Genomic DNA, 21,945 nt, shown 5'->3' on the forward strand with positions numbered 1-21,945 from the left:
TTTCAAACAAAATGAATTGTAGCAAGTGTCAAAGAATTGCCACTACAATCAGTGAAAGATTATATCCTGAATGAACTAGTATTGCCATCCCACAAACACCCAAATCCTAAAAACACTGCAATTAATAGTAGTTCATTAATCTCATAGAAAGAAATGAAGACAATTGAAAAACTATCCAAAACTCCAAGCATTTTTATAACACAAAAGCTGTGGCACTGACCAGGACAGACTGAGAGAACCAAGTTCACTGAATGAACATTTCCAGTTCTGAGGCTGAAGTTGAAGGATGAACAGTGTTCTCATGTAACATTCTTGATTTTCTTTCAAAAGATTCTTACATAAGTAAGAATATGTAAACTTATAACTGCGTGTTTAATTTTCAGACATTTCTGACTACTGTCCCTGAGCTGGGAAGACCGATACCTATTTGAAAACAGACACACAAAAAACTGCAATTCAGTTGTCCCAGTGCCACAGTGCCATACTGAGCAGAAAGCAGAATGAAACTTAAGTTTTGTAGCCCATTTTCTGAAAAGTAAGGACCTAATGCTTAAATCCCATGATCAGTACAGTTGTCTGTACATAATCCTACAGATAATTAGCTCCTCATTTTTCCTGTCATAACCATTTGCAACATGTGTTGCAGTGATCCTATGACTCCAATTGGAGTTGAAATCCATGGCCTTGAGTATTCTAAAAAATAAGTGGATTCTAGCCATTTTAACCATAGCTGAACAATTGTATATGAAGATGAATGTAAAAAATACAAACATGTTTTAGCGTTCATCTTAGTAAACATAGTAAACAAATATTTAACTATGCTTATGATGGCTGTCATTCATATATTTATTTCATAACACTAACCATTATTGCTACCCTTTTCTGATCCCTACACTTTAGCTCAGATAAGGTAAATGTATTCTCCCCAAATAATTCAGAAGAGCTTGGAAAACTAATGAACATTAGAAAAAAAAGAAAACAACAACAATAAAAATCCACTGTTGTCTGAGTTTCTAAAGTTTTGGATAAAACATATCTAGTTCAGAAATTCAGAGAGTCATGAATCTTTTTCTGCATTTCCATTTCCTAAAAGCATGTTGATTGTACATTCACATACATTAAAAAAAATCTCATATTAGAAGAGGTAGGTTGAGTAATGCCAAATTTCCTTCCTGCTTGATAAATTAGACTATTATATTTCAGAGAAACGAACTTGTGGGACATGTAGCTGATTCTTCTACATCTTCACAAATACTGTTAAATTCCCACTGTGCTGATCTAGGCTGTGTGTCAATGGGAAACTCGAGGCATAAATTTCTCATTGCTCGAGAATTCACGCTCCACTCCCTACCATAAACATACACTTGCATTTCAACTTGTGGTCTGTCTTGCCTCAAGAGCCTTCTAGACTTCTAAGTATTGTTGAAAAATATTCAAAATACAACATTTTTCATTCAACAACATATTATTATTGAATACAACATAGAATACAACGTTTCACATATTGTCATACATATGGATGAACAAAAAACAGACAGGATTGTCATGTGAAGAATTTTACAGCTACTGTATGTTGCAGTGAAAGTATGCCTAGGAGAACTCTGAAAGAAGGAACTTTGGGCAATTAAACTATCATTAAGGGGTTTTTAGCACAAAAAAGTCTCAAAAGCTTACAGAGAAGGTCAATGGCAAAAGAGCTATGTAATGAGCAGATATCGGATGGTTCTAATCTTGTCTGTCATCTTCAAATAGTCTTCTGAGACACAATAAAAATAATGAAATATGCAATAATATGCAAAATCGAAACAGACCTATCTAACCAAATAACATAAAGCAACTATGAAATAATAGGAGAAATGGTATAGGATGTATAAAAATATAACCACACGTACCGATTGTAGAAATCATCCCTGTAGTAATCATAATCAAAGACATAGCCACTGTGGAAAAACACAGAAAAACAAAAATGAACTGGCTTATAGAAAATAATTCCTTAATAGATCCGTGTGGCAATTTTTGTTTACTATCACATTCCAATGCATTTTCCAAAACATTTTCACTTCTCCTGTGCAATTATATTTTTAGGTACATATACATACATATATTGTATAGTTTGTCCATGCCGTTGTCCATTATCATTCTGAATTATACTTGAAAAATTGAAGTCTGGGGCAATCAAGTTATTTACATCATATACAGAAGGAAATTAACACAGCTCTCTAATTAGAGTTTTATTACAATATGATTCTCTGAGTGATCAAACAAAGTACACACCCTAATACTGAAACTCTTTTTGTGCTATCATAGCATCAGCAGTGGACTTGAAGGATTGATAAATTTGTGAGACATTGGGAAATGAGTGAGTAGGTGAGGACAGGAACTAGAAAATGGATTTGATTCATGAGAAGCGTGAAAAGGGTTGGCCTTCTGGACATTGAGTTCACCAAGATTTAAACATACATAAAAAGAAAGGGGGAAAAAAGTTAAGAGAAAGCATGGTGCAGTCAATAACATTACAGAGAGTTTATTCAAGGCCTTTCCTTTCAGGTTCAGAGGGGAGTTGAACTGTTATTGCCCTTAGGTCTGCCTCCCAATAGCTACTTTCTGCCTTTATGATGAAGAAAAAAACAATGAAAACTGTGTTACTCTTCTCCCCAGAACAGGACCTCAAATGGTCTGTATAAATGGTCTGTCCTGAAAAATCTCTGGGAATGTATACTTAGGCAGATTAAGGAGTACGGACACAAACTTAAGTATCTCTGAAGGACATTTATAAATAGGAAGGGATGAGAGCCATGAAGAAAGAATGCATCATTAAATAAGAAAGCAGAAAATTAGAAAGAAGAGAATTAGAAAGGGAAAAAAAAGCATGGAAGAAAACATACACAGAAAATGAAGAGAAATGAATGGCAGCAGCTACGTATTAATGAGAATGGACTTCTAGATTATTTCTGTTTCTGAGCATTTCAAAATGTCCACCAATTTTACTTTATCTTTTTTAGTACACATTTTATAACAATCTGGACTGTTCATTTCGCTCAACTGAAGATTTGTAGGAATTCTCAACTGTCTTTTTCTTTTGGTTTTGTTTTTCTGATCTCAAGAAACTCACTAGAATAGAAAAAGAGCATGCTGTCTGCAGTCCAGTTGGTAAATTCTTTGAGAAGGAAGAGCTCTATATGCTTTTTATATTAAATATTAACTAAATAGAACTGCCCTGAGAGAGTAGAACCTAGTAGAAGACAAGATTAGTGGGAACTATGGAAGAAAAAATTATTAAATAATATTATTTAGACCTTGTACAGAGATCATATTTCTATATCTCACTTTAACTCAGCTATATGAAAAGTTTTCCCTAAATTCTGCAATATCTCTTATTTTGTCTTTCACTCCATAAACAGTCTACATGGAATTAAGAGTTAGCAAAGTTATGATTTTATTTGCAAGTATTCAATACTAATGGTTTGCTAATGATTTTACTTAGCTGCATGATTAATAAATGCATTAATCTTATATTTAATATTCAGTTTGTGTTGTTAAGTAGAAGAGCACAGACAGCTTGAAGAAAAAAGATTAAATTTAAAAGACCTGTCACATGAAAATTTTCACCTGGATTGACATTAACTTAATTTGCATAAAGACCAAGTAAATTCAGTTTTTCAGCATTGGAGACCACACACTTGATGAAGAACTATTCATTTTACACCAGCTAGAGGAAAGTTGAAGGGCATCTATGCTCTTTCGGAGGCACTCAGTCTGGCCCATAGAAGACGTTAAGGGCCATGGGACTTTTATAGGACGTGAGAGTGACAGATTTTTTACATACAAAATTTCATGAGAGAGATGTCTCAAAGATATCTCCGGCTATGGAGGCAGTGAAGGGGCACAGGAGGGTGAGAACAGTTGAGAAAGGTTCAAGTGGTTGCTTAGGATGGAGAAGAGGATGGGGTAGTCAGCTGTTTTGGGAAACTGAGGCCAGTGGGTATTTTGGGTCAGGAGAATGCCACAAGAAGTTTGTTGTGTGGCAAATGGCAGTTTTTCTCCTCAGTTGCTCTCTGTCTTTCTACTTTGTCACTGTATCAGTGAGGAGAGGTTGTCACACAGAATTCTTTATAAAAAATGTTTTTAAACTGGTGAAAAATGTATCAGAGTTTTTTTTTTAATGCAATGTAAAATCTAGGATTATACTTCTCTTTTGAAAGAAGCAGTTTTTCACATCAATAAGCCCCCTAAGAATTTTATTCTTTTGCTGTATTCCCTGATCAGATAAATTCGGCCTTGAAACCAAACTCAATACTCACATTCCTTCAGCTTTGCAAATTGTAATTTAAGCCCACCATTCTCTATGTGGTCCAAATGCTTATCAGTGGGACCAGAGGAGAAGAAAGTACATTTTGAAGCCTGATTATCACATAGCACATGTGATTTATGAATTACTGTGAATTTTTATAGGTTGCCTATATTAGCTTTCAAAAACATTTCATTGCTTCAGAAACATCTGATATTGGCATTGTTTGTTTTCATTTCTCAGAAACACATTGGTTATCAACGTTCATTTTAAAGTAAACATTTTCACAGAAACTTCTTTGAAACAGACATTGTCCCTATGCCTTTAATCTTCACCCTAGGAAACCCCATCAGTTGCCATAAAGTGTTTTTTTCAACTGGAGTCAGCTAAATTGTTCTGTTATAGATGCAGCCTCGTTAAAGTTACTGTGCTTTGCTTTTGAGTGTAGCACAAACATCCACCCACTGGTACTGAAATAGGAGGTAACTGCAGGTATTCTGAATTTTGCATGACAGTCAGTCTCTGATACAGACATACCCACAGCTTTAGTTGCAACACACATCATCCAATTTGTCCATCCTACTCTCTGCCAAAAACTACTGACTCCATTCCTGGGACACTAGATACAAACATATGGTACTACTAAGTGTGGGCTGTTAGAATGCTTAAGGTTGGAAGGCACCTCTAGAGGTCATCTAGTCCAACCCCCCTGCACACGCAGGGACACCTAGAGCACGTAGCACAGGACTGCATCCAAGAAGGTTTTGAAGATCTCCAGAGGAGACTCCACAACCTCTCTGGGCAGCCTGTTCCAGTGCTCTGTCACCCTCACTGTCAAGAAATTTTTCCTTAAGTTCCTGAGGAACTTTTGATGCTTCAGTTTCTGGCTGTTTCCTCTAGTTCTGTTGGTGGCCACCACTGAAAAGAGGCCAGCACCATCCTCCTCACTGCCTCCCTTGAGGTACTTATAGACACTGATTAGATCCCCTCTCAGCCTTCTCTTCTCCAGGCTGAACAGGCCCAGCTCCCTCAGCCTCTCCTCATAGGGCAGATGTTCCAGGCTCCTGGCGCTGGACTCTCTCCAGCACCTCCACTTCCCTCTTGTACTGTGTGTTAGCACAGTTGACAAGTAGAAAGAGCTATTTTGTATACATGTCTAGTCTGAATTTACTGTTCAAGGCAACCCTACTAGTTAAATCTCATTCTCCCACAGGGAGTCCAGCAGTAAATATCTTTTTTCTTCCCCCAGGCCATTAGGAGCTTTTTGCACTGGCAGATTTTTTTTTTTTTTTTTTTTTTTTTGCATGGAGAATGAGTTGCACAGAGCAGGAGCAGGAAGGAGCACATCCAGAGATGTGTTAGCTGGGATCTTATGCAAAGAAGGAGAAACAGCTACTTCAACATCAAGGGAGGGAGTAGAAATGGATGCACTACAACAAACTTGTAATAGAACAAAGTACTTGATTCTTTTCTTTTTTCCTTTCCCATCCACTTTGACTCCTTAGAGAGAGATGCTGCTTTCAAGCTTTTTTCAAGGAGGTAAAACTTGCCATACTAGGTATTAAAATTATGATTAAAGAGTAGCCCTATCGGACCTTACCTGTAGATGCTGACCATTATCGAATAAGGAGACATGTAAAGAAGGGTGGGGTTAAAATTTTTGGAAACCTTAAGGTTGGTCCATGATCTACATCTCACTTCCTTTCCCTTAAATTCTGTGTGCAGCTCTGGCAGCATGAGCAGAGTGTTATAGGCAATGTTAAAAGCCCTTAGCAGCAACTGTAGACCTAGCAGCACATGAAGGCAAGATATTATGTGAAGCTCTAAAAGGTCTGAAGTATTCTAACAGTAGCTCCTAGTCCTCTTGGTTGTAAAGAAGTTGTCCTGAATGTGTGTTGTAAAGAGCACAGATCAATAATGATGAGAAAACCCCAGATAGACAATATAGGATAAAATATATGCAAGTATATTTAAACCAGTTTCACTTTTTGCTTGTTTGATTAATTGATTGATTGTTTTTGAAGTTGCATGATGATTTTTTGGTGCTAGTAGGGATATATTAATGGCATTACCCTGTGAAAGCGCTCAGTATATTTCTTCACTACAGCCATAATTGTTCATGCCTTGGTCAGTGCTGTGATATAAACCATGAAGCAGAAATTTAGTGTGGCCAATCACCAGCGCTGAGATCAAGGTGACTGTGGGGCTCAAACCCTTGAGAGTTATTCCTTAGCAACCCACCAACTTGTATTGAGAAGGCCACAGGCATCACTCGCATGGTGCAGAATACCAAATACTGAGCACGTTGAAACCAGAGAAAGGTTTAAACAAGTCAGTGAGCCAGTGGAGTCAGCAGTTTCATGATGGCATTGTACGTAAACAGATAGATTACTTCCCTCAGACATATGCCATCCCTTAGCATTAACAACAGAATCATGCACCTTATGCTGCTATTACAATGGAAGGCAGTGAAAACACTGAGAACAAAGACATCTCATCAGTAAAAGATTTTTTCTGTTAAGCACAGTCGTGGTTCCTTATTATGACCAAAACAATCAGTATTAGATGGAGAAAAATAATGCATCTTTTTAAATTCTGTATGTCTGAAGAATAAAGGAATCCCCAAGGACTGGATGTTCAGAGCTGTAATTCTATACATCAACTTTCACATGCATATCAGCACTATATGTGTGTCAATCAGGCAAATGTAAAATTCTGCCTTTACATCTTTGAAATAAGCTTATCTGATAACATTATATATTGAAAATGTGTTACTACTGCTTAGCCTTTACTGTGTTCTGTGTTCTATTCCACAAAAAGATTTTTACAAATTAATGTTGATATTCTATTTTCCCTTACTTTGCTCTAAACAGAAATTAATGTAACTGACTTCAGTGGAGTTAATCTGAATATAGAATAGTTAATGGAAATAGAACAGAATTTGATTGTCTTGTTTTCAGAAAAAGAAGAATTTCCATCTTACATGCAATTCTCTGTTAACCTGTTTTCCTTTCTGTGGGTATTCATGGGAAGAGATTTATTTGTAAATTGTAAATGTTGACAAAGCAGACATAATGTATCTTAATTCAATTGACAGCACTATCACCATTTATACTGTCATTTGCTTCTCTGTTGTCAAGGCTGGATAAAAATATTAAAAACAGAAGCAATATTCCTTCAATCAAACTCTTCTTAGAAGGCACATATCAACATAATGGTTCAAACTAGTAATCCAGTCACTTGCATAATCATTTCTCTTGTCATGTAAAGACAGTGCTAGAAATTGTTCTTGTTGAGTGAAAAAGAGAATCAGTCTAAACTGAAGTGATATTAAAAAAAATAGTAGCGGAAGTGACTAGGGAATAAGCAGTGTGAGGCAGAAATTTTCTCTGATAGAAAAATCAATCACATGTCAATTACTTTCATGAGGTATTAAAAAAAGGTGGAGATTTCAGGCCATTTTTCAGTGGAGGGCCACCTAAATTCTCCAAAGACATGAATTAAATCTGTGCTAATTAACATGTTAATTGAGAATTCCACTGCAAGTCTCCAAGACTAAAGGACCATGTAGGCTGAATACCACCTTTACTTTAGAAATCATCTTTTTTTATTGAAGGCTGAGGATGCTGCTAGAAGTGAAAGAACATTTCTGTTTTGCAGTTCAGCTGAACAGTCTCCAGAGACTGCTTTTTGCTGATATGATTGCTGCCAGTGATTCCTTCAGTTAGTATGTTCCTGGAAGTTTATAGGGAAAAAAAAAAAAAAGTGTGGAAAGGAGCGAAGAGGAAAAACAATTACAGAAAAAAAAAAGTATTAAATAGGCACATGGTTAAAACAACAATAATTTTATCACCAAAATCCCCAATTAATTGTTTCAAAATGCAATCATAATGGTTTTGTAACCATAAGGTAATACAAGGATTTTCCTAGTTCTGTTTGTTTGTTGTTTAAGTAAGGCATTCAGATATTTTCTTTACCCTCTTCTTTCCTCAAAACTATTTTCCTAATGAAGTGTATTTTGGGGGAAACTGTTGAATGTATTAATTGCCAACATGAATTTGGGGCAAAACTTGGTCAAATATTCAGTTAGGAAGGTAAGTCATTTAGACACTTCCCTATGAGGGTTATACGAAGCAAAAACATTGAGTTTAATATTCAGACCTTCAGAATCAGTGGTCTGAGAGCTGTTTTTGGCAGCCAAATAGGTGCTAGTAATGCAGGGAGTACGACCAAAGATTTAGTCTCAAAAATTTTCTATGCAGCATAAATGCTATGTATTAGAAATACTACAAATTATAAATACTTACTGTGGTGGTAGGCACAGTCTACATGACACATTCTGGCCTCATGCATTTTAGAAACAAAATACTGATTTGTAAGTTTTCTATATCAAGACATCCAAATAAACCTATTTAATCTCTTCCTGTCCTTCCTCCTCCTCCTGTTATACTATTTTTCTCTCATCAAATATAATCTCCAATTTCTTTCCTTTCCCATGGGAACATGTTGCACTGAGGTAATGAAAAACCTTTCCAGTGTCAAGTGGCCTAACTGTTTCCCAAGTAACCTTTAATTGTAAAGACTGACTGGGAAATTCTTGATATCCGCACAGGACTTTTTTTTTTTTTCTTAGTACAAGCATGGTGAGTCTATCTTCTTAAAAATGTGTTCTAAATTCAGGATATTCGAGGCACTACTGTCAAACCAAACACAAGTGATTGATTATCCAATTTATTGGTAATATTGTATACTTTGCAGGAGTGTCATTTAACTTGGTTTGACAAGTACAGAAGACTATCAGTGACAGGTGTAGGAATAAGTGATGGGTTTAAGCTTTGAAATGTTTCTACAACATTTCACTGAGCAGCAGACTGATAAATTAAAATCACAGTGCTAGCACTGGAATTGAAAGACTTAAGGCTACAAAAGCAGATAACCGAAAACTTCATATACTCTCCTGAGAAGCAGTCTTAGAAGCATTGAATGAAACAGAAAAGCACCTTTCACAAAGGATTAATTAATTACAATGTGACAATGTTGGAGTTCAGGTAGAGAAAAAAATATTTCTAGGGAATTGCAACACCTGCTTTCCCAACTCCTACCACTTTCAAATGGTCAAGAAGGTTTAAATTAAATGTAATTTTGTTCTCACTAAATTTGCTGATGTAATTTAATTCATTTTGATTGGCTAACTCATGGTATAAACAGCAGAATGGAGACATAAACAGATCCAATATTGCCAGTGTCCTGAGTAGTCCTTGTTTCTCCAAGGCTGCAGTTTTCAAGTGTAGTTATAATGCAAGCCAAAATACCTTTAATTTAAGAGAGCATTTTTGTATTCCTCAGACACTATGCAATCGTTTTCACAGTAAATGAAAATGAGAAGGGCATATAATGAAAAGGTGATGCTTTCACAGCTGAACTCAGGTCCGGATATAATTTCAGTCTTAACAGAGATAAGTGGACAGGATAGCTGTGCATCATACAACCAGTTGTGTATCCTTTAGACATATGCTGACTACACTTTTATTGATTTCTGACTAATCTGTGCCTCTGGAAGGACCTGTGTCAGTTCTCTTCTATATACACAATGAAGGAAGCAAGCTTTATTTTCTTTAAAGCAATAATAAAAAAAAAATCAGAAAGGAATTTCTAAGACCACAAAGTAAAGACCTGTTGATTTACAAAAGGGAATTCAAATGTCACTATCCTCAACTCCACCATAAATCTAGAGTAAAGCTGTTAAGAACAAGGGATCAGATAGAATAATTTATTAGGACTTATCCATTATATTTTTTCCTCATAAGGGAAAGAGACTTTTTGTGCCAGATAACTCATCTAGATGTACTATATGACAAAACAGCATGATGACTTCTCATGGCATTGGTTTTGTAGTTTTTGGACATATGGTAGATTTCACACAGAGCGTAAGACACTATGACTCATCTAGCTGCAGCCTTTCCATAGATCCTTTTTTTTTTTTTTTTTTAATTTGCAAAGAAGCATGTTTGATACTAGCCAGAGGACTTTAATAAAGAATAAACCCATAAGGATTTTTTGCCTATTTTAGTGTTTCATTTAAGTTACAAGGCTGCCTCCTTAGCCTCTACATATTGTCTCAAGGTGAGTATGTCCAGAGAGGATTTAGACACACTTTTCCTATCCTGTAAAATATCTCACAGAATTTAGTAATATAATTGCATATTACTAATCATGCACACATACATCATTAACTTAATGATCTACAGTCTGACTACTGTATTAAAATAAGTTTTGGTAGTTCAATATGTATTTTTTTTCCTTCTTTTCCTCTTCTTCCTCTCTCCAGATACTATAGGACCTTATCTGGGAGTCTACTTTGCTTCATTGCATTAAGCCCCAAGGAAAGGTTACACAGATCCACATTTGGACAATTTGCTTGTAGCAGGCAGGCAATTTTTGTTAGATTGTTGTAACTGTATGAGAGTTTATATATGATACCACATTCAATGGCTATAATGAAGACTCTCATTCAAACACTATAATGCCAGAACTTAATATTTTTATCTTGGTCAATGAGAACATTTACAGTGTTTCTTCAGTTTTATCAGCCCTCGCAAAAATTATTCCTTGTATAAAAAAATGCAATATTAATACATTCACCCTCTAATCTGCAAAGACATTCTTCATGGTGGTCATCATGGTGACCAATATTTCCACCTTTTTTTTTTCTTCCATGTATATTCATTTGAGAGTATTTCAGATGCTAAGAAGATGACAGCACAAAGGGGGCTCAGGCAGCTTTCTGCTTCCATTAGAGACATTTTCTGCAGCAGGTGTCCCTACATCTTATGGTCACAGCCCCTGAGCAGAGTGGTTCTCTCTTGTCAGATTAGAGCTGCGCTTGGCCCAGTGTGTATCACCAATGGTAAATATTTACAGAAAGCTTTATTTTCTTCTTTTCCTCACTTGCTGAACATCCCACCAACATTTTTTGCCTTCTCCCAGAAAAACTACATTACGCTTTTTCATGCTTACAGGACTAGCATGACTGGGATATAATTTTCTATGAATGCTGTACCCAGCAAGACAGTTTTATAGCCTATAAAATACCATCCAGAACATGAAATACAAGTAATGACTGATGCCTAAACAACATTTGGTTGAAACCAAATGGTATTTGAATCCAGATTTGAAGCATAATCATGACTGATGTATGTGTGTTCATGACTGTGTGTGTGTGTATGTACATAAAAATAATTTGTTTTTCTAGGAAACAGCATTTTTCAAAATTTCTCAGGTACTTCTGCCTCTGGTAAAGAGATGTGCTTACTGGGACAAACAGCTGTCCTATGTATAAGCTACAGTAAAAAACTCTAGTTTTACTTTCTCTAATTTCACCATGACAGAAGATGTAGCTATGATTTCTATCCCATGTCCTCCTGAACTTTAAAAAAAAAAAAAAAAAAAGGAATGGATTGGAATGGAAACACAGGATGAATAATATTATTTGAGAAATGTTTCTCTTCCTCCTTCGTGTATTAACTGTGGTTTCTGTGAAGGTGTTCATCATTTTCAGGTGTTCAACAATTAATTCACAGAAAAAAAATGCAATCTGATAGTTAGCAAATTTTCCTTTTGACTACTAGGTGCTCACAGTGTGCCTGAAAACCTGTCTGTAGTTTCAGTCCCTTAATCTAGATGGCAAGAGATAAAACAGGGCCATGTCTTGTAGGTAGTTCAGGGCAAATAATTGATTTTGCTAAAATTCCTGATATGTTGAGACTTACAAGTACTTTCTGGTAATTATCTGGCTGGCTATGAACAATGTTTGACATGAGGATCTCCAGGATTATGGATGCTTCAGCCTCCCATTGTTACCTTGAAGAGTAAGAGCTGCAGGATCCAATTGTCAGAGAGTTCAGAAAGGTTATTTTTATAGAAATAGAGGCAACATTAGAGGCATCTGGAAAGTCAGAACAAAACAAAACAAAAATGGTAACTCTTGATTTGTTAGAAATGGATGCATATGGATAAAATTAAGAAAATGCTTTACTAATAGCTACAGTGTCATTACCATGGCAGTATAAAGCAGCAGTTGTTGGCCATGCATTTTTCCACTCCCATTTGTCCTCCTTCATATTTAAGGCAAATCCTCAGAATTTTCTTTCTGTTCTAATATGTTTATGATAATACCTTTCTTCTATTGAACAAAGTTGATTCCTATATGAATCCAGAACAAAACCTCAAGACTTTATTTAAAAAAGATCTAGTCCTTTATTACTCTTTATTTCTCCTAGCACAGAAGAGAATGTGACTTGAATTCCTATTTATGTTTTGAATACATCAACATTAAAATTGTTATAACCTGTTATACTTCTGTGACAATGTATATGACAGATGCTACCAAAGGTGTAATTTGGCCTGCAGAAGGATAAAGTATTCCAAGAATCCAGGACACCATGGAAAAAAAAATTTCAATGGATAATTGAATTTGGACTTCAGTGCATATTTACATTTTTAACCAAGGAAAACAAAAACAAACACAAGACCAAAACAAAACAATTCAAAAAAGACTGAATTAAGACATTCCTTAAAATCATCAGCATTTTTTTTTATTGCTTGGTCAGTCTCTGGTCTGAATTTGACCATAAATGCCATAAACTATTAACACTTATTGTCAAATTAAAATGTGTGAAGACACTATGCTAGTGTGGTCTGTATATAAGGTGGTCTGTAAATAAGGTTTAGTCTCCCCTATTATGCAGTTGTAGTAAGAAAAATACACACAGAACAAGCACAGGCAAATAAAGGTTGTCTAATTTGAATAACATGTTTACTAATTTGAAATTGGCCCCAAAGCTTCAAAATAATAAACTTCAGAGTTATTGTATATCTTATATATTCATAAAGGGAGGATATGTTAAATTACAATTTCCTCCTAATGATCTAGAAATCTGTGAAAATACTTATACTTTCAATTGTCATACTAAGGAAGAAAATGGTCTCAAAGATTTCCAGAGGTGATCTTGTGCATAGGGTACTAGGATTTGTTTATGAAACTGTTTCATATGCCTATTGGCTTATTATTGGCTGTTTATCACTGCAGCCCACAGAGATGGCTGAGGACTAAATGCTATCTTGAGTTCTCAGAAGTATGAGGGTATGAACTGAGCTAACATAAACTTCTACAAACACTGGTTGCTCCAACTCTTGCCTTTGGGCCAGAAAAATGCAGTGTCATCGGTGCATATCCAGAATATGTTGTATATCTTTCATGCATTATTTTTTCCATTATAAGAGAATATCCCTCTGTTTTTCTTTTTCTTTTTTTTTTAAAAAAAATTTGCATAGCCTGTGCCCCTGCTTTATCCTCTTGATTTTTCCTTCTGAAACATTTCCTTACATATTAGTTTTTCTCCCCTATGGTCCCTAGAGACCATTCTGCCTCATATGTAAGTGAGACCACAGATATAACGTATTGAGGAATCTTTTGACATTAACCTAGAGTATAGATCTCCAGAAGTAGAAGTGAAAGTATTGGATGTGAGAAATAACAGAGAATAAATAAAAGAGAAAGTTGCATAGAATAATCAGGAGGAAAAAAAAAGAGAGAGATCTCATGCTCTGTTGCTTTTCTCAATTATGAAGCACATTTTTACTGATGTTATTAAGGTCAGAAAGGGGAAGAGGCTTTGTTAAGGTACATATTTTTTGAGCTTGTTGATAATAAAAGTTAATGGAATTATGAAAAAAAATCTTTTTGCCAAATGCATTAGTCTAATTTCTATATAATATGCATTTTTGACTGTGTACAAAAGTGAAAATGGAACAGAATGAAAAAGATCATGAAAGAAAATAACCATAAAATAATTACTTGGATTTCAGAAGAGCAGGAAAAAATACATAAACTAGGTTCTTTAAATATGAAGAAATGGTACAGAAACACCAGAAGATGCAGCAGCTTCAAGTAGGTCAAAACCATTATTATTTCTTCTGCAGCATGACCTATAAGGATTTTTTTAAAATCAACTTAAAAAAGAGTGTTGTCCACCTTCTATTTCCAAATTTTCCAATAACTGAAAACAGACTTTTATAGAAAAGTCCAGTCCTTTAGAGTTATCGTAAGTTGTTGGAAGAGATAATTTTCAAGAGTGTTCACTCTTCCTTTGCTTCTCACATAAATACAAGTCCTGAATTCCTAGTCCACACATGAACAAGAGCTAGGAAATCATGTTTGGGCCTATAAGGTTTATTCATTTTATATTGATATTGAGATACTCTGGTATCTCTTCTTTTCTTTGTATTTTTCACTCTTCCCAAGCAAAATCATTTTCATAGTTACCTGTCTCCAAAAGCTGGTTAGAAATAGTGAGAATAATATCTACCTCTTTCCACTTTTTTTTTTTTTTTTTTTTTTAGTGCTACCTGATAATTAGGGGCAAAGCTTTACTGTATGTGTTCTACAAAAGATGTCACCTGGTTACATTCTGTTTTGTGCATTCTAACACCATAGGTGTTGTAAAAAACAAAGAAGGAAATTTAAAAAAAGAAGAAAAAAAAAGAAAGAAACATAGAAATGTGGATAATGATTCCAGTTAGATATTAAAAAAACAAGAGGCGGGGGCTGGGAGTACTTCATAATGCTACTTCTCCCACCTCATCCACTTCCTCCAGTGTTCTAAAAAGATTTAGGCTGTGTTAAGAAAAAAACATGGCTTTTCAGAGTTGCTTAGAGTTAAATACTTTCCAGACAAAGGATGCTGGTGAGGAACAGATAGTTCATTTGTATCTTCGGTCTCTTTATTGAGAATGGCAAAAATGCAGCAATAGTTGTCAACTTTACTTCACTCTTCTTCCCTCTAGACAGACAACTGCTCATCACATAATAAATGCAGGCAAAGCATTAATTCCACATTGAGCTGTCTCTGGACTTTCCACATAAACTTACAGTGTTTACAGCAAACAACTTAGAAGAAGAAGAAAAGTGAAAAAGAGAGTGGTCTGTATGGTATTTTCTTAAAGATCTACACAAAAGAAATAGACCGTATCTCAGCTGACAACCAGATGTGTAAAACATATCAATTTTCAAAGGCAGGCACACTGAAGAGCCTGCTTATCCAGAAGTAATTCCATTCTCTGCAGCTGCCAGTAGATGAATCCAAATTCTTACAGGAAGGAAAAAAAAAAAAAAAAGAAAAAAAAAAGCAATACAGAACAAAGCAAAAGAAAACAACAACAAAAAAAACAACTCAGCTCTTTCTCATTGGGTCTTCTAAACACAGCAATATAACACAGCTTTTAAATAACACCTAGCAAATTACACACACTTTTTTTTTTTTTTTTTTTTTAGTATGTGAAGAATTTAAGGGTAGTTGTGATGTATTTCCTACCACTAGAATTTTTAGAATAAAGACTGGATGATATTCCAAAAAGTGCAGCTAAATACAGTCAAAAAATAATTCAAAGGATTCCCACTGCGTGAAAGGGCTACAAAATGAGTATGGTCCCTCCCCTCCTCACCCCGCAATGCTATTACAAGTCTTATAAGATGTTGAAATATCTGTGGCTTATGAAATGAGTTTTGAATATTATGGCTCAGGCTCACGATCCACTTCCAATTTGCATGCAATATTACCTGCAGTTTACTAAGTGATAAGCTTATACACAAAGATAGTTACTATAAATCAGCTGTCATGAAATAGCTTGGTCAATGGTTAGTAACTGCATTTGCAGACTAATCTTTTAGAGAGAATGGCAGCAGTCCATGCCAGCACAAGCAGAGACAGCAGAAGCATAGTGCTGCAATCCTTGGATTTTGGATGAAGTGCTTCACGTTCTCCCACCTTACAGAAAGAATTAAGGATGGAAAAGTGCCAAGCAGCTGTTCACTTCAGCGCAGCAAAACAGAAAGGCTCCTAAGGCAGTAAAATGAAAACATGGAAACAAATCTCTCTTGCAGAAGAGAGATAAATGAAAGGCTGGCTTGCAGAACTATCATCTGTAGTCAACCAAAAGTGATTTAGATCAGTGTTTTGACCAGTTCTGAAGGCAAGGGGCATTAGGGCCATCCATGTGTTATTCTAATTGAGGCTGAGTCAGTATTGCTCCTCCAGTAAGCAAGCTAATTCCTATATTTTAAACGTGTTGTGATTGCTTCTGACTAAAACTTTAGATGTGGATCTCAGAGAGTTCATCCACTGAACAATTGAACCGCAAATTAACACAGGACTGGGAGGATCTGCGTAAGCACCAAGAAGGTAGGCATTTGCTTTGACCACTCCTTGTAGCACGTCATTTGCTGTACATTATTCTGGCCTCAGTCAGAGGCCATCTGCTTTTGGGGAAGAAAATGGAGCAGCAAAAAGGACAAGCAGCACAGAGCACAGTAGCGCAGAGGTGAGGGCATTTTCAAGCATGATCTTTATGAGTGTGCAAAAAATAAAAAGCTTTCAGTACATTCAAGATAAACTTCTCTGAAGCTTTGCAGTGAGGTTGAGTCTCTTGACTCACATGAGACTTTTTGAGAGGAATCAAGTTTAGCAAAAAGTTCCATATGCAATGATAATATGAATTTACTGAATGGCCAACCACCCACCTCAGGTGGAGGAAAAAGAAAACAAACAAATCCAAAATATAACACTTCGTTCAAAGTACCCAACACTTTCACTTCCTTCAATGTATTCAACACTTTCTTGTTTTCTGTTTTTAACATTCACTTCAGGACCTGAACTATTTTTCTGATCTAGTGTTAATTCTCCTTGGAAGCTACTAATAATTACATGGTAGAATTAGCCCTTAATTGACCATTTTGCATTGGGAACTTCTACCTGCCATTTATGTTCCCAGCTGCCTATTGTTCCTATTGTTCTGAACAATAAAAATAAGAAAGGAGGTAAAGAATATACAGTTACAAAGAAAAATGAGCTTAGAGTGAAGAAAAAAGGACACACTGAGGTAGGAAAGTTTTAAAGAAAGAATGAAAAAATGGTTTATGAAAAGTGAACTTCAGACTCAGAAGTAAAATACAGATGCATGCCTTTAATATGCAGAATGCACTACCATTACCCAGAAATGATATTTTTCCAGACTATATCCCATTTAAAGTAACATTTCAGGAAAGATAAATTAATTATTTGCATATATAGAATATATAACTAAGTGGCTATGAGATTATGAACTCAGGATTTGTATATAATACATAAATTATTGTAACTGTCATCTATAATAAGAATAATGAATATTTTAATTTTATAAGTATATTTAAATCTAACTGAAAATTTTATTTTAAAAAACTATTATCAATTCTTTGCTTATTGGCATGGGCAACCCGCATAGACAATACTTGGAATGGTTTCTGATGGAAAGAATAGTGAAAAAAATAATAATAAAACAACCACCTATCAATGTAACCGTTAACTAGTTCACTTCTTCCAGTACAAATTTTGGTTAACTGATAGAGGCAAAAAATACTTTTTGGTATTTCTGCAGAAGAGAGGTACCCACAACTGTTGACTTTATCAGTCAATATCTACTTTTTATAAGCTTAGGTATAGTAAATCACCACAACACTGAAAGAGGATATAGGTATAGTGAATAGCCATAACATTGAAACAGGATATTTATGTAAATATAATCTCGTATAGTATTATTTTAAAATATATTTACTTACCCAACAGACAGGAAAGGTTCTTTTGATTCAAGTCTGTCAAATAAATAACAAAAGTTTTAAACCATATTTAGAATGTATATAAAATATTTATAATGTATACAGAGAGCATTTCAGAACAAATATATGAAGAATTTAATACAGCCATTCTCAGTATCCAGTTTAATTGGTGAACAATACACAATCTGACAACAATAGAAGACTATAAAGGGCCTGATCCATTATTCTAGGAGTTTGATTAGGAAAACAAACCAAAACAAAACCAAAACAAAATTTCCTCAGTTTTGGCTATTTTGATCAAATATTTTTCAAAGAAGCAATCTTATGGATTTTAAATTTCATAAACTAAGGCGACTTGTGCTGATATTTACATGGAATGTTTAAAGTGAACAAATAATACTTTGTCACCTACCCCCTTTTTATTCATTTCCCTTATAAATTCAATTATTTTCAGTTCTTGATGGCTCTGGTTCAAGAAGATGGTGCTCTTTTTTTTTTTTTTTTTTACACCTTTAAACATAAATTTATGTATAGGTTTAAGTTTCTTGCAGAACTGAGGGCTCCACACCTATTTTGTTTTCTTTCCAATATCATCTGCTTTTGTATTCTGATTAGCGCTTCATCCTGTGAATTTCTGCAGATACGCCACGATTAGCACTGCATTGGAACCTGAATGATGTGAATGGTGCTAAATTGATAGACCCAGAACCATTGCTATTTCTAGGGAAAAAAAAAAAAGATACTGAGAGTGCCTCTCTCCCTCTGTCTAACAGCTTGCTATTACTTCTGTCTTTGTGAGGAGTTTCATCACCTGCACACTCTGCTATGACTTGTTTCCACCCAGACAGAAACAATCTAAAAATCCTCATTTACATTCTTATACACTAATTCTGTTCCAATACCTGCTGGAAGTGCTAGCCTTAATTCTGGAGCACTTGCTCGCTGCAATGAGCTTACTGATGCCAGGTATTTGTCAGGACCATTAGCATGTGAGTTTCTGGTCCTTCAAAAAATATATCTTAAAAAATTATTTTGAAGCATTACCTGACACAAACATGATTCAAAATTCTGCATTACACTAAACTTCACTGAGAGGATGGTATTCTGAATTAATGATAATGAACATGTAGCCTTTAAGAGTGTTTCTAAGAAAAGCAAAATAAATCATTACTGGACCTGAACATTTCACCTGTGATGACCTTCCCATCCAAAATCAAATTAACCTAAAGTAGAATATCAGACTATAAATAAAGTATTTGTCTGTTTTTTTAAAAGACCTTTTCTCTAGGTATTCCTTTGTGGGAAAGCAAACAAGTACATATACATTTATTATTTTAATGTTTTTGAAAAATAAAAAAGATCCGTTTAAATGTTTATTGCCATCTATCAAGACAGTATTTCCAAGAACAAATTTGACACAGTGCTTTTGAAAGGATTATATGATTTTGTCTTTTAAAATGCATGCCAGCTTTTTGAAAGGCATTTACTTTTCAAGAAGACATTTTCAAAATCACTAGAGGAAAAAAACTGAAGAGTATATCTTCATTTATAGTGCTAGCTTCAAGTTCTTTAACCTATCTTCCTGGGAATAGATCTTCAGCAGAGGTGAACACTGCTAACCTAAATCTTGAGAAAAGGCTAAAATACATCCACAAAATACTACTTTTTTTCATTGTCCTCATGGCTACATCTGGCTTCTTCACTTGTTTCAGAGACTGTTATTCACATGGAAGTAGGAGGCTGTGAATGGGGGCCACTAGTGTGTGTGGGTCCTGATATGCACTGTGTTCCTGGAAAAGTATCATAAGCCTGAGGCAGCGCTCTTCACATTACTCCTTTTCCTTCCGTGGGGTACTACAGTTCAGAAAAATGTGTCTGATCTTTGCATTTTTGCTCTGACATACAAAGAAAAAAAATCTTTTTTTCATTGTTTTTCTTGTTTTACCTGCTTAATAAAATGAACTGGATCTGTGAAGCACCCTCGCTTTGGTGTGAGAGATTAATTATAAGCCACAAGAGAAAACCCTGAAAGTCTTGGTGCATATTCATATGCAGAATGCATATAAAAAAACTTTGTGGTGTACAGACTTATAATGGTGTTATGTTCATGGAGGATATACTGATGGATTTTACTTGCAAACAAAAAGCATGTGGCATAAAGCCCTATGGAGAAAATACTGCAATTAAAAATCTATTTGAAATCCATTCTTAGGATGGAATTTGATTTGATTTAAATAGTGCTGCCCTAAGTTTGAACCCTCTCTAGTATATTTGACTAAATGGTTTTAGATAATTTGCTGCATTACTTTAAATTATTTCAAGTGTTCCTCATAGTAAAAGAATATAATTATCTGTTGACCTTTTATTTAAATTAGTAATTCAGTATATGGCAAATTAATATAAAGGTTTTAAAACTGCAACACCAGGTAAAATAACATACTGGAACATCTTTACTGGTGACATGTATCAATATATAGTATAGATTTTTTAACCTTTCTTTTCTAGACTGTAATACACCAAATTCTCTGGAGTTCTGTATAATCTCACATAATAAAATACACCTCAAAAAAGCAATTCTGATAGTCTGTGAGAGAAGTGTTGTCATGTATGTCCATGAAAAAAATTAAACCACAAATGTCCTTTCTGGCAAAAGTGTATTGAGCAGGCAAAAAAAAAACTAAATTGAGCTGTAAACAAAGGTAATCGTGTTTTCATTCTGTAGAAATTGTAATGAATCTTGAGTGATCAGGATTTAACTTAACTTTTCTGAAATGCTTTTCCCATCAGAAAACATTTTTTTCCTATATAAACAGTTCTGTAAAAAGTAGTTATTACAAACAAAGCAGGCACAGCAATGGATTGAAAGAATTCACTAGCACTAGCACCCCGTTTTTGAAGTAAGTACGTTAGGAATTTTCCATTCATCTCTTTGAAACAATCTAATTTCATTATCTTTTTTCTGCTGCTGAGTTTATTAATTTTAATGCCAATAAACTAAATCCCATCTTTGACATGGAGTGAACATGTAGATGGACAAATATTTCAAAGTTGGTAGGCAAGCAATTAAAGAAATATGAGTAGACTAAAGGCATGTGAATTCCTATATGCCTTGTAAACAAATCATTTAGGAGCAGGAAGATCCCAAAGTCAGGTCCACTTTCCTTGCATACTTGTCCTATTAAGATTGTAGGAAAGATAAGTTTAACATCTCTGGCCTGGCCCAAGGTATATATATGTATGCACACAAATATCATTTCTTATTAAAGAATTCTCGCTTCTCCATTCCAAAATCTATTTACAAGGGAAAAAAAAAAAAGAGAGATAACATTACTAGCAATATCATTTCTGTACACAGGCAAGTAGGATTTCAGCCAGTCATTGCTTAGGGCAACTTATTTTGAACCAACATATTCTTCCTGGTGATGATCTTATATTTTCATCTCTAAGGGTTAAAGGCACTTGATAGCAATCTCATTCTGACTTTTCAATGCAATAAATTTGTCTACCTAAATCAAGGAAATCAGTGGTCAGGAACCAGTTTCTTTTTTGTAGAAGAGTTGCTAGTGATTTGGGGTCACATTCTTGAAATCATATTTCCTAGAGGGATAACCTGGGTGTGCTGCTGATTTCAGATATAATCCTGTTGGACTGTAGACACAAAGAATAGTGACTAGTTCTTGAGAGGACTGGAAGAGTTAATAACTTTAATGTGGTTGAACCCAGAGGATTCAGACTTTACATTCAAGTAGTGTAAGTCAGCCTGGAAAAAAAGGTGACTTGATGGATTGGTTGCATAACATTAATGTGTATTTTATATGATTGATGCTGTTGACTTATTTACCTGTCAAGTATGTTTATCCCTCTGCACTGTACAGCTCTGGAAACCAAAGATTTTTCACAAATATGTGAAGTCAAAGAAAATACAGATTTATAGTTCTACCTGTTTCCTCATGAATTCTTTTTTTGAAATAATAACCAAGGACAAGTTACTTCTCAAAGGACTTTCAAA

At 35.0% G+C, this 21,945-nt stretch overlaps 1 protein-coding gene across 4 annotated transcripts in view; it reads right to left on the bottom strand.

Moving 5' to 3' along the window:
• RALYL (RALY RNA binding protein like) overlaps positions 1-21,945 on the bottom strand; it is a 348,258-nt gene that overhangs the window by 37,162 nt on the left and 289,151 nt on the right. For all 4 annotated transcript variants that reach the window (XM_088527230.1, XM_088527231.1, XM_088527232.1 and 1 more), the window contains 2 exons: positions 17,940-17,972; positions 1,893-1,940 (listed from right to left, as the gene is read on the bottom strand). In XM_088527230.1, the coding sequence (XP_088383356.1) occupies positions 1,893-1,940; positions 17,940-17,972 (81 nt within the window). The remainder of the gene's footprint in view (positions 1-1,892; positions 1,941-17,939; positions 17,973-21,945) is intronic.

The sequence above is a fragment of the Tinamus guttatus genome, unplaced genomic scaffold (genome assembly GCF_059628265.1).
Source record: "Tinamus guttatus ecotype Peru unplaced genomic scaffold, ASM5962826v1 Tinamus_guttatus_pri_ptg000269l, whole genome shotgun sequence".
In the NCBI taxonomy this organism is placed as follows: domain Eukaryota; kingdom Metazoa; phylum Chordata; class Aves; order Tinamiformes; family Tinamidae; genus Tinamus; species Tinamus guttatus.